Below are 12,318 nucleotides of genomic sequence, written 5' to 3'. Positions count from 1 at the left end.
AAAAATGCTCCAAAGACACAAAGAAACACTTTTCAAAGAGTGGGTGACAAAGAAGCACATGAAAAGATGTTCAATGTCACGAGCCATTAGGGAAATGCAAATTAAAGCCATGATAAGATACCACTACATACCTATTAGGATGACAAAAATAAAAATACTAATCAAGGGTGTGGAGCAACCAGAACTCTCATAAAGTTTCTCATAAAGTCACCATATGACCCACTCCTCCTAGTATTTGCCCTAGAGGAATGAAAACTTCTGTCCACACATAAGCCTGTACACGAAATGTTTCCAGCAACTCTATTCACAATTGCCGAACATTGGAAATGTCCTTTGGTGCGTGAACGGATAAACACACTGCGGTTCAGAATGTAAAATATAAATACATGTATGAAAAACAAATGTTCAATAAATGGAGCAACATGGATGAATCTCAAAGGCAATATGCTGAGTGAAAGAAGCCAGACTCAAAAGGTCACAGCTGTAGGATTTCATTCATTTGACAATCTCAAAAAGACAAACTATACTGACAGAGACCAGATCAGTGGTTGCCAGGGTTTGGGGACAGGCGGGAGGGTGCAACTACCAAGGGGCGGCACGAGGGAGGTGTGTGAGGTAATGGAGCTGTTCATATCCTGATAATAATGGGTACACAAATCTGTACATAGTCTGAAATTCATAGGTCAATTTTACCTAACGATAATTGAAAAAATAAAAGTAAAGAAAAAAACAAAGATATACAAAACAGCAAAGCAACAACAACAAACAAAACCAAGCTGCAGGAGAACCACATCTTATGCTCTCAGTTTTATAGAAAAAGAACGTATGTTTGTGCATCTGGAGAATGAAGTCCCAAAAGATGACAATAAATCCTTAAGCGAGGTGGTCTTTCTGATCACAGAGCCCTTCACTTTCTAACTTTATATGCTGCTGTTGTTTTTTTAAAATAATGTGCATGTGTTGATTCTAAGTAAGAACAAAGGCTAATGAAGATAAAACAAGCTCGCGTTGCACTGAGTGGCCCAAACTGAATCCTGCTGATCTGCCATCACACGGAGCCTAAATATTTCTCAGGGCTTTGCTAGTTTTAAAAGTCTACTTGCTTTCATAACAATCATGGAGAAGACAACGCTTTTTAAAAAGAACAGAAGGGAACCTACCAAGAGGTTGACTGACTCGATGACGTCCAAGAACACCTCATTCTTCCGGTACTTGATGCCCTCGGACCGCCAAGACACTGCGTTGGTGACGGTGGCTGGGGGCCGGGGGGCCCCCGTTTCCAGCTTGTGGCCTTCCTGAGTGATGTACCTGTGGGACCACGCTCAGAGTTAAGGCACTCAGACAGTGACATTCTTGAAAACAGCCCCGCTCTGTATGTAGCAGGCTCCAGAAAAGGCAGGCTCTGGTTTCACCTGGGGCTGTATAATTCAAGAATATCTTACAATTTCCAAAAGAACCCAACAAACTCAAGTTACAATGAGCACAGAGCATTCATTTGGGGGGTCACTGGGTAGTGAGAAAAACCAGTGTTGGCATGCAGAGGGGACTGGCCTCCTGGGAAAGTAAACTTGGTGACCCCACTCCCACTTGGGGAGCACCAGGCACGAGACGTGGGCAGGTTCCGTGGCTTCTCCGAGAGTGTCTTCCCTCCCCTGTGCAATGCGAGACAGCACCTCAGGTTGTGAATCAAGTGAATGTAAGGCGCTCACACAGGGCCCGGTTCACGAGAAGTGCTTAATCCATGGTGGCCTTTATCTGAAGGGCAGGATTCCAGAGAAGGAAGGGTTTTTATCTTAGCCTCCTTTGTGACAGTAAAAACAGGCAGGTGACTCTTAACAACCAGTTATTTAGTTAACCTTCGTGGATGGAAAATAAAAACCTAGTGACAGGAAAGTGCTCATGCTATGCAGGGATGCTGTGTGGGAAAAGATCCCAAACTGTCCACTGCTGTGGCCCCCCCAGACCCCTTCCCCTGCCCACTCACTCCTGCAGAATCTTGCTGTCTGTGGTCTGGGGGTAGCCGAAGTCCATGAGTTCATCCAGCAGCTCATAGATGATGACAAAGTTGTCCCGGATGCTCTCCTCCTCCAGCTCCTTGAAGTACTCTGAAAACACCTGTGAGAGGGAGGATGGGGAAGGGATGAACACTTGCACAAATCCATCTGCCCTCCACGCCCCGAAGCCCAAAGACAACAGCCCTTTTGCCCACAAGCTGCATTTGCCCATTTCCAGGCTTGGCAACTGCTACGGACAAATGAGTCCTTTGACTCAGGGAATGAGGGCAGCAATGTGGGTGCCTGAGAAGTGGGAACCAGGCTGGGCGATGCACACGCGGACGTCCTCTGAGGCCTGGTCAGAAGCCCCGCTATCCCTGTGACCTGCTCTCCTCCTCTCCCTGACAGACACCCCCCAAGCCTGGGGCCCCCTCCCAGCTTCTCTTTAATCCCCACTGTAACTGTCACCCTTGGCCTCTGAGTCAGAAGTGACTCAGGTAAGGGGCAAGAGCCTCTGGGGACAGGATAAGTGGTTCTTCCAGCCTCTCCAGCCTCCCTGAGCTGCCAGTCTGTACAGCTGTGCAGGCAGACACATCTTCCCATTTCAACAGGAAATTAAGAGGCTCAAGGAAGGGATGCCAAGGAAGAAACATTTCATTAGCACTGATACCAAAGGAAGATCACCAAGGCAGAGAGGAACTGCCAGACCCTCCAGGGAGCACCTCCTCCTTCCCACTCCCCAGCTCCCAGGCCCTGCCTCTGAAAGCACCACCATTCCACAGTGAAGGCTCACTTACTCCTCTCCTCTCCCCACGCCTTCAATGCCAGACCAGCCTGTTCCCCAAGGTTCAGCACAGGTGCTCCTGAGGTGTAAAAGCTTTCCTGGGCCCATCCCAGGCCTTCTGAGTCCCAATTTTCCACTTTCGTCAACCCTACAGCCTCCACTTGAGCCAGGCCCTCCATTTCTCTCTGGAAGCTTCAGCAACCTCCTCACTGGCCTCCCTGCTGCCCTCGTATTCTTTCTCTACTCAGCAGCCAGAAACTATCTTAACTCAGGTCAGGTCTTAGCAGTCTCCTGCTTAAAGCCCTCCACCATTGCCTATTATACTTGGAATAAAATCTAAACTCCTCACTAGGTCTTGCATGCCTCCCCCTATCCCCACCTGTGATCCAGTCCCACCTACCTTACTGACCTCAGTTCCACTCAGTCCCTCACTTCCTCTGTCCTGGGCTCACTGGCCTGCCTGATGTTCCCTGACTGTACCATGTGTATTCCTGCCCCAGGGCCTTTGCATGTGCTGCTCTCGCTGCCTCTGCATCTTGCTGTCTTTCTGGGCCTGATGTGTGTGAGCTCTCTCCATGGTGGGCCCCAGCAGGCCAAAGCCTTGAGAGCCCCCCAGGAGATACTGCGCAGAGCTTGGCTCTGCCCTCCTCCTGGTTACCTCATCTCCCCAATCCCTGACTCTCAGCTGGCCAGCCTCTCCCTTCCACAGCCAGCTGGGGGGCATATCTATCCCTCCTGGGGTCATGGGACACCCCTGCTCTCAGCTCCACCTTCTCCTGTTCACTTTCCTCTCCTCACCAGGACAGCGGGGGGGCAAATAAGGCCACAGAACCCCACACACAGGACAGCTGGAGCTCCGCTATCCCAGTTCCTGGGGTTTAAGCCCCAGAACTCCCTGGGAATGCTACAGCCCGTGGGTGGATGGTATGGGAAGGCATACAGCAGAGCCAGGGCGACCAACACCCCTCCAGGGCCCCTGTGGCTTGACTCACCTGCACCACCTTATAGAGGAAGGAAAACACGAGTGACACACACGCGTTCTTCTTGGAGGTGGCGACCACTGCATGGCGGCCACAGTTAAGGAGCATTCAGAGGCCTGGATCACCACCTCACAGGCTCCAGGTTCAAAACCTTCCCCAGCCCCACCCAGCTGTTCATTTCTCATGATATTTAAGGTGATATCCCACAGTGTGCACCCTGCTGAACACTAGCGCCTCACTCCCACCATGCATCACTCCTCCATGCCACCCCCACAGCGGCTTCTTTCCCTTGCAGAGCCTTTGCCCAGGCCTGGCGCTCCTTGGGCCCACCCACTCCTCTGGCTAAGCAGATCGCTTGCCTTTCTACATGTTTCCTCCAGGATATCACCTCCTCAGGGAAACCTTAATGGATCCCCAGACCAGATGAGGTGCCTGTCACACCCCCTCCTCTCCTAATACCCATCACTCTCATCATCGTATGTTCTCTGCCCATCTCCTCAGGCAGCAGGGAGCTCCGGGGTGGCAGGGCTGGGCCTCCTGGCCCCGCTGTGCCCGAGCCAGCTCTGGGCTGGGCCAGGGCAGGTGCTGGCAGCTCTCGGTTGCATGCGTGTGCACACATGTGCCACGTACATGCCCACAAAGGGGTCCCCTGGGAGCAACCCTGCAAAAGGATACGATACAGGTTGTTGTGCTTGATCCACATGAAGCGGACCCCACCGTGCGCCAGGATGGGTGACAGCATCCCTTCCTCCTCCTTCTCCATCAGGATGGGCATGAAGTGCTCCACTTCCGACATGTCCACATCACCGCGGTAGTTCCGGCAGATGAGCACCTGGGTGGGGGTGGGAGGGAGGGAGGAAGCTTTCACTTTCAGTGCCTGGCAGGGGGAGGGGGAATGAGACATGCCAGTTTCCCTCCCTCAGGGGACCCCCATCATGCCCCTGTCCATCAAATCACTGTGCCATCTGATCACTGGGCCCTCAGGGAATTTCCTCAAGGAAAGTGTTTCCGCAGTGAACTTCCACAGGGCAGCAGGCTTCTTTGCAGGGGAGGGTGGGAGGGGATGTGGGACCAGAGTCCAGAACAGAACTGCTCAGGAGATACCAGGTTCAACAACGTCCCGTAGGCTCTCTCTGCAGGCCTTCTCAGAGCCTTTCCTGTGCTAACTCACCCTGCTCTTCTGCCTGTGTCAGGGCGCCTGTTCGTGGGCTGCTGCTGAGTGTGCACATCTGCTGGAACCCCCTGTGGCCTGAAGGGAAACCCTTCTCCTGGTCTCTCTCTTTCATAGCCTGTGGGTTTGGATACGCAGCATCCGGAACGCTTGTCCACTGCCGATGGGAACGCAGGATGGGACAACCACTTTGGTAAAGTTTGGCAGGTTCTCACTCAGCTAAATCAGCTATGACTCAGCCATTTCTCTATTAGGTATTTACAAGAGAAATGAAGCCATACGTCCACTCAAAGACTCAGATGTGAAATGTTCACAACTTTATTTTAAACGGACCCAGGCTTGAAGAGAATGCTAATGTCTTTCATCAGGCGAACACAGACATAAACCATGTCCATTCACACCCCATGGGACACCCCTCCAGCTATGAAGAGGAGCAACCAGTCCCATGTGAGGAATCTCAGGACGACTAGACCATGTGAAAGAAACCAGACAGTGGACAGCATATCCCACATGATTCCACTTTTATAAAATACTGGGAAATGGTGACAGAAAACACATGAGTGTTGCCTGGAGGTGGGCTGAACACAAGGGGTATGGGAATCTTTAGGGAGTGACAGAATGTGTGCTTACGGCTTCCTGGGTGTATACAATGACTGACTCCTCAAACTCTACGCTTTAAATAAGTCAGTTTGTTACATGTAAGTTACACCTCCCTAAAGGAATAAAAAAGAGGGTTGAGGCTTTGCCAGCCTAAGCGAGGCTCTATTTGGAGATGCTGCCTACAGCTGCTGCCGCTCTCGTGGGCCCACGCAGACAGCAGCCAGCTGCAGGACTTAGCAATGCACTGAGATCATCACTGAGCTGGCCAACCTGGGAACCACCTGCCTCAGAACCTGTAGTTTCAGAAAACACATCATTGTCTTTATTGTTTCTAGCCAGGAGTGGGAGAAAGGAGGGAGAGTGAGAAAGAGTGAGAGTGAACACCTTCCTTTCCTAGTTTCTCTTTCGTGGCCTGTGGGCAAGGACACTGTGCCCTCTTCCTGCTGAGGCTCAGGCCTCTTAGAGACCCAGCACCCAGTAGGTGAGCTCAGTGGCACCTGGACCAGGTCCTAGCTGAAGGACTCACATGTACTCCTTCATATACTCCTTGTAAGAGTATATACTGCCTCACACGCTGCCCTAGCCATGAGATAGGACTGTTAGGTTTAGAGATGAATGGTGATATCCAGAGAGGTGGTGCCACCTACCTGAGGTCACACAGTGAGCAAAGCTGAGTCAGGATTCTAGCCCCACTTCTCACTCCCTGCAGGGCCACTTCTGCTTGCCAAACACCTTGTTTTCCTGGGCTTCCCAAGGCCCACCTTCTTCCCCAGGTATCCACTTTTGGGGGTTGCCACTCACGTGGAGTCCCCAGGCCCTCAGAGTGCTCAAATAACAGGGAGCAATTTATTTGCTCACTCTCCCCAAGGCTGCACAGAGGTCCACTCACTCAACAAGCATGCATCGTTATGTCCCTCTAAGGTGGCACTGTGCTGGGCCTGGGGACACACAGGTGACCAAGACAAATAAGGTCCCTACACTGGGATACTTGCTTGGGGGAAACTGAGGGTCTCCTTGAGGGCATGACCTTCAAACTGAGGCCTGACGGGACAGGCAGGACATAGGCAGAGGGACCAGTATGGCTGAGGGCATGGGGTGGGGGACACCGCTCACGGGGGGACCTGGGAGCACTGGTTAAGTGGAATGAGGATAGCCTTGGAGCTGGGTCCCAGATGATAGGACAAAGGCAAGAGACAGGACAGACTGAAGGAGGCAGGCAACATTGAGGTGTTTCTCTGATCCACAATTCCTTCCCCACAAAGAGCGAGAAGGGTCTTCTTAAACACAAGTCAGATCAGTCTCTCCCCTGAAACTGCTGTCTGCCCCTGCCTCCCCTCACACGGAACAAATTGCAAGTCTGTCCCCATGGCCGTCTGGCTCTTCACAGCCCCTACAATGCCTCTCCAAACATGCTCCCCTGGCTCACCCCACTCCAGTCATCCTGGCTCCCTTACTGGTCTCTGAGCAACCATGTCAGCTCCTGCCTCGGGGCCTTTGCACATACAGTTCCCTCTGCCCAGAATGCCCTGGTCTGGCTCTTCTCATGTCTCAAGCCTCAGCTCACATGGCACCTCCTCCAAGAAATCCTTCCTGCTTGATCTAGCTGAGAGATCTGTCCCCAACCGGACTTTACCTTCACTGCCCACATCACGGCTGCACTGTACATTTATTTGTATCCTCATTTATCTCCTGTTGCTTCTATCAGAGTCTAACACTCCCTGAGAACAGTGATTACTTCCATCTCATTCATGGCTGTGTCCCACCACCCAGAATAGAGCCTGGCCTATGGTAGCTGCTCAGTAAATGTCTGTGCAGTGAATGTGAATAAAAAGGTGATAAAAGTGAGGCCAGAATAATGCCCAGGTCTCTCACGCAGGCAGTCCCGTGGATGGCAGTGCCACTCACTGAGATGGAGAGAGAGCAGGTTTGGGGGTGGCAGGAGTTCATTTTTGGAAATGCCAAGTTTGCAGCAGTTGTGGGACCTCCACTGTGTCCCGGAGGCCAGTGGGTCTCCAGATAAGTGCTCTGGACTGTGGTACACATTTGAGTCACTGGCACACTGATATGAATCAAAGCCAGCCCAAGGAAAGGACAGTACAGGAGGCACACCTAGGCTCAAGCCTGAGGGGCCAACATCTCCAGGAGAGGAGGGGTCCAGAGCCATTGAGAGAAACAGGAGGCAAACAGCGAGTGCAGCAGACCTGGAGGCCAGTGGAAGCCCGCTGAGCAGGACAGTGCTAGTGGTGTCAGAAGCTGCAGAGAAGCAAGGAAGATAAGGGGAGAGAAGTTGAGTGGAGTGCTTTCTATCAGCTAAATGTGACCACACTGGTTTCCTGGGAGATCATAGGCTCTGGTTGGCAGAGAGATGTGTGGTCATGTATTTCTTCATGTGCCGTGACCTTATTTTGGATTAAATGCAGTCTGCGCTGGAGGCAAACTTTCAAAATACAAGGTCCGTGGGGAGTGGGATAATAAATGACGTGATGGTTACTGAGAATGGGAGGGAAGCCCGTGGCTGCCTCGGGAGCTTCTCTCAAGGCAGGCCTGACCATGCTTCTCCCGGGATAGAATCTCCTCGTGGTGGCTCCTCCTTCCTGGGATCAAAAGGTCCCTTCTGGATCTCTCTCCTGTCTGGACATCCTCAACAGCCACAGTCCTCCTGGTGCCACCCTCCAGGCTCCAGCGTTATCCAGGACTTTTGACTGCTCCTCACCCCTTGGGCCCATTGCAACGCCTCCTTGTCCACCTGACTGCCACCTGGTCACCTTTCCAGCTCTTCCATGAAGCATTTGGTAATCACCTCTCCAACCAAAACTAAGATTGGGTAATTACCTTACCTGGGGCTTTGTTCCTGCCTTAGTGGCTAACTGGATCTGACCGTCTGGATCCATGTGTCCCCCCTGCCAGACCTCCAGGCCCATGGGAACTAGCATGGACTGTGGGTTCAGAGTGGTGAAGGCACTTGCCCAAGGTCACACCACTGAGCAGCAGAGATGAGTTTTGACCTCAGCCCTAACTCCACAGTCAAGGTGAGATGGTCAGCACAGCGCTTGGTGCATGCTGGGTGCTGCTGAAATGTCTGCTGAAGGAACAAGTGAGCTGTGACAGAAAGCTTGTGGGACCTCTGGGGACATGGTGGCCAGAATGGAAGCAAGAACATGTGCTACCAGGACACAGAAAACACTGCACTCACCTAGCCCCTGGCGTACCTTGTGTCTTTCCTTGCCTCTAAGGCCATGGAAGGAAGCCCAACACTGGGACGCACAGGCTGTTGACTCTGGGTGGCATCCAAGGCAAGCAACCCACTCAAGAGATTCTGGGAAAGTACTGGGGGTGGGGAGTTGGGCTGGAAGGGGCAGTCACTTCAACTTCACTCCCTCCTGTTTCTGAGCTAACTCCAGACTGCCCCACCTAGGCCCAACACCCACAGTCCTTCCACTGACCCATGTGGGACTTAAAGTTTAATGGTGTTGGACCTGTTCTCATTGCTCCCAAATGTAAGAGGCCAGATACTCACTTGCCTTCCATTCAGGAAAGGCAGCAGCCTATTTCTGAAAGGCTTCAAGAGCCCTAGTTATGTCCAATTCCTCCTTCATATCTCAGCCCGATTTGTCATTCTCTCCAGGAAGCCCTCCCTGACCACCCGCTGAGGCTGACCCTCCCTATTATATCCTCACTGCAAAACCATTGCAATTTACATTTGTGCTTTTTAAGATCCGTGTCCCTCTCTTTCACCAGACTGTGAGCTCCACAAGGACAGCACCTGACTCTGATTTTGCTCAAGATGGCCTAAGACTTAGCACCCTGCCTGGCACCTAGGAGGTGTTCCTCAAAGTAACAGCTGAATGAACAAATGATTCTGGGTTCGACTCCAAAACCTGCCACATCTCTGTGACGGGTACGACCTCAGGCGCGTTATGGAACTTCTCCATGCCTTCGTTTCTCCCTCCTGTAAAATGGCTCGCCCACCACCCACCTCACCTAACCCTTGTAACTTAATGTCACAACGAACGTTAGGAAATTCATACAGACCGGCACAGAGAAAGAGCCAGGTAAACAGTAGCTGCTGTGCTCCCAGAAGGCACATTGGCCCCGACACGCCTTACCACCTCTGTCCGACCAAGGGTCGGGGAGCCGCTGGGTCGGGGACGGCTGCTCGCAGTCTCCGCAGCCCCGGAGGGGGCCTGAGCTTCCGGCCCACAGGGGGAGCGGGGTCGTGCAGCCGGTTACCTAGCAACAAGGCGGGGCTCGCAGACAGGAGACCCTAGCCTGATAACCCAGCAACAGGGTGGGACCCTCAGGTGAGACCTATCGGCTCTTTGCTTAGGACCAGGGTGGGTCCCATTGGCCGGCTGCCTAGCAACAGTGTGGTTCCCCAGGGGCGAGGTCCCTGCCGGCAGCCTGGCAACAGGGAGGGTAGGAAGCCCTCGGTACCTTGCCCTTCAGGTCCAGCACGTAGACAGCACTGGCGGACATGGCGGCTGCGGGAAGCCTCGGCAGTAGCCGAGGGCGGCGGCGACGGCGGGGACTGCCAGGCGTTGAGGAAGGCCAGGCACGCCCCGCGACGGTTCGCCTCCACTTCCGGTCCGGGGAGCCGCGCGCGGACCGTTATGTCCGGTTGGGGGCGGAGCTACTAGGAATGCGCAGGCGCGGGGGCGGAGTGCTCGCAGGCGCAGTACGTCCGATGTGACATTTTTCGCTCCTGGCTAAAGTATCCCGGAAGTAAGACCCAGAGGGTCGAGGCCGGGCGAGGTGACTGGTGCAGGGCACCCTTGGGCGACGAATCCTTGACCGCTGGAAACCCCCTCGTGTGAAATAAGTTAGGTGAGAGGTCCCAGTGGTGGAACCTACCTGGGGCCGAGCCCTATGAAACTCCTGTTCTGGTGGAGGAGTCTATGAAATAAATATGCAGTGACCAATTATGATACGGTTTATGGGGAGGAGTAAGGTGGTGGTTACTTGGAAAGAGGGCAAACAAACTCTGAATAGCAATCAAGCCTTATCAACAGTCATTACCTGTTATCTGTCACTGTCAACATTCATTGGTGAACAAGCGTGCCTGTTTATTGGTGGAATGATCTGAAAACCACTCTCCATTGAACCTGGACGAAAACCACGTGTTTTATTTCTTTAATTAGTGGCGGGCCACTGGTGAGACCCGAGACTGGCCAACCGGGTCCTGGACTCGTGCAGCCTGCGCCCCCTCAGCCAATAAGCCGACATAGGAGTTGGGTCATAGAATAAGCGTTTATTATCAGAGCATTGGTGGTCTGAGAAGGGAGCAGGTTAACACCTCCAAAAACTGCCTTAACATTCTCAGACTGGCATGGGGTATTTCAGAAAAAATCTGGGTGGTCCTCTAGAGATTATGTGAAGGTTCTGGGGGTCTGCATGAAGCCTTCCCTCTGGCAATGTGATTCTCCAGCAGCGTCAGCAACCTAGAAACAATGATGGGAGTAGCTTGTAGACCATTGAGATTGTGATCAATAAGCCTAAGGGTATTCATCCTAAATTTCAGGGTAACTTTCTAAAACAAGGAACTAGGTGGGACAGGGGACATAATGAGCTCAAGCCGCAGGGAGTGATTTATTAAGCTATATGTAGGTCAAGGAAAGGTGAGGGCAGGGATGTTGCAAGGCCTCTTATTACAGGGGTCCCAACCAGGCCCTGCTTCAATTGTGGGCAATGTGAATTCTGGCTTCTAATTAATCAATTGAAAGGTATCTCATTTGCTTTTATGAACATTAGGGCTGTGGAGAAATGCCTGCATTCTGTGCCAACTAACCATCCTGGGGGATCCCAACCCTGCAGTATCAGAACCATTTACTCTCACTTATGATCTTCCCTCCTATCTCTGGGGTTTTGAAAGATGGCTTTTGCAATATGTTCTCCGCTTAGGATAGAGATGTAAGTGCAGGGAAATCCAGAGAACACTGGAATATTGGAGGACTGCAAAGTAAATCCTGGGCTGGGAACATTCTAGCACAAAGCAGCTGAGCTTTTTGACAATTTTCTTGTAAAAAACTTTATTGTACCTAGCCTCATACTTTGCCAATTTATGGCAGTGTTAGAAAACCATGTCTTTTTTTTTTTTAATTAAAAAGCCAAAACGTATTAGGCAAAAAGAAAAACCAGCCAGGAAAGGCGACCTCCCTCATTATGGAACATTTTCTTTCAAGCTTGCTTTGGGCATTTTAGATATTTAATACAGTATCACAGGGGCTGGGAGGACAAATGTCTTTTGTGGAAGCAAGACTCCCAAGTGCCAAAGGGACTGTTACAGTAAACATTTCACACATAAATTACTTGTAACTTCCTTTTCTCATTATGTGGGGAAATTGGGAGCCACATCTGAATTTCATCCTTGGCATTTATATTTAATGTATAAGCCTGATTTAGCCTCTCTGACATCTCAGAAAAGACCATACTTACTGTGGTAGATCAAGATTTCTCAAACTGCTGTATATTAGGGTTACCTGGGGAGCTCTGAAAAATCTCAATGACCCAACCCCACTCCAGGCAGTGTCAGTGGTTTTTAATGTCCCCAAGAGTCTAATATATATCAGAATTTGACAGCCATTGTGGTAGGCTGTAACAGTGATGGCCCCCAGTAAACCATGTCACGTGGTGTTCATGCCCTGGAGTAGTTCCCTCCCAGACTGAGTTTGACATGGCTTGTGTTGGCCAATGAAATATCCTGTGTGGGGCAAGATTCTGGAGAATGATATGCCATCTTGGACTTTCTGGCTGTGGGCGTCAACCCAGCTACACAAGTGAACTAAACTACAC

At 51.6% G+C, this 12,318-nt stretch overlaps 1 protein-coding gene across 1 annotated transcript in view; it reads right to left on the bottom strand.

Moving 5' to 3' along the window:
• Nucleotides 1-10,170, bottom strand: part of AP1M1 (adaptor related protein complex 1 subunit mu 1) — a 31,052-nt gene extending 20,882 nt beyond the window's left edge. Inside the window, exons 1-5 of the mRNA XM_019642077.1 lie at nt 9,964-10,170; nt 4,434-4,590; nt 3,771-3,838; nt 1,985-2,115; nt 1,161-1,308 (exon numbers count right to left, since the gene is read on the bottom strand). Of these exons, the coding sequence (XP_019497622.1) occupies nt 1,161-1,308; nt 1,985-2,115; nt 3,771-3,838; nt 4,434-4,590; nt 9,964-10,005 (546 nt within the window). The 5' untranslated portion in view covers nt 10,006-10,170. The remainder of the gene's footprint in view (nt 1-1,160; nt 1,309-1,984; nt 2,116-3,770; nt 3,839-4,433; nt 4,591-9,963) is intronic.
• Between the last annotated feature and the right edge of the window lie 2,148 nt (nt 10,171-12,318).

Source organism: Hipposideros armiger, unplaced genomic scaffold, assembly GCF_001890085.2.
Source record: "Hipposideros armiger isolate ML-2016 unplaced genomic scaffold, ASM189008v1 scaffold_64, whole genome shotgun sequence".
Classification (NCBI taxonomy): domain Eukaryota; kingdom Metazoa; phylum Chordata; class Mammalia; order Chiroptera; family Hipposideridae; genus Hipposideros; species Hipposideros armiger.
The sequence above is the reverse complement of the archived record's forward strand: the minus strand, read 5'-3'. Positions and strand labels throughout refer to the sequence as shown.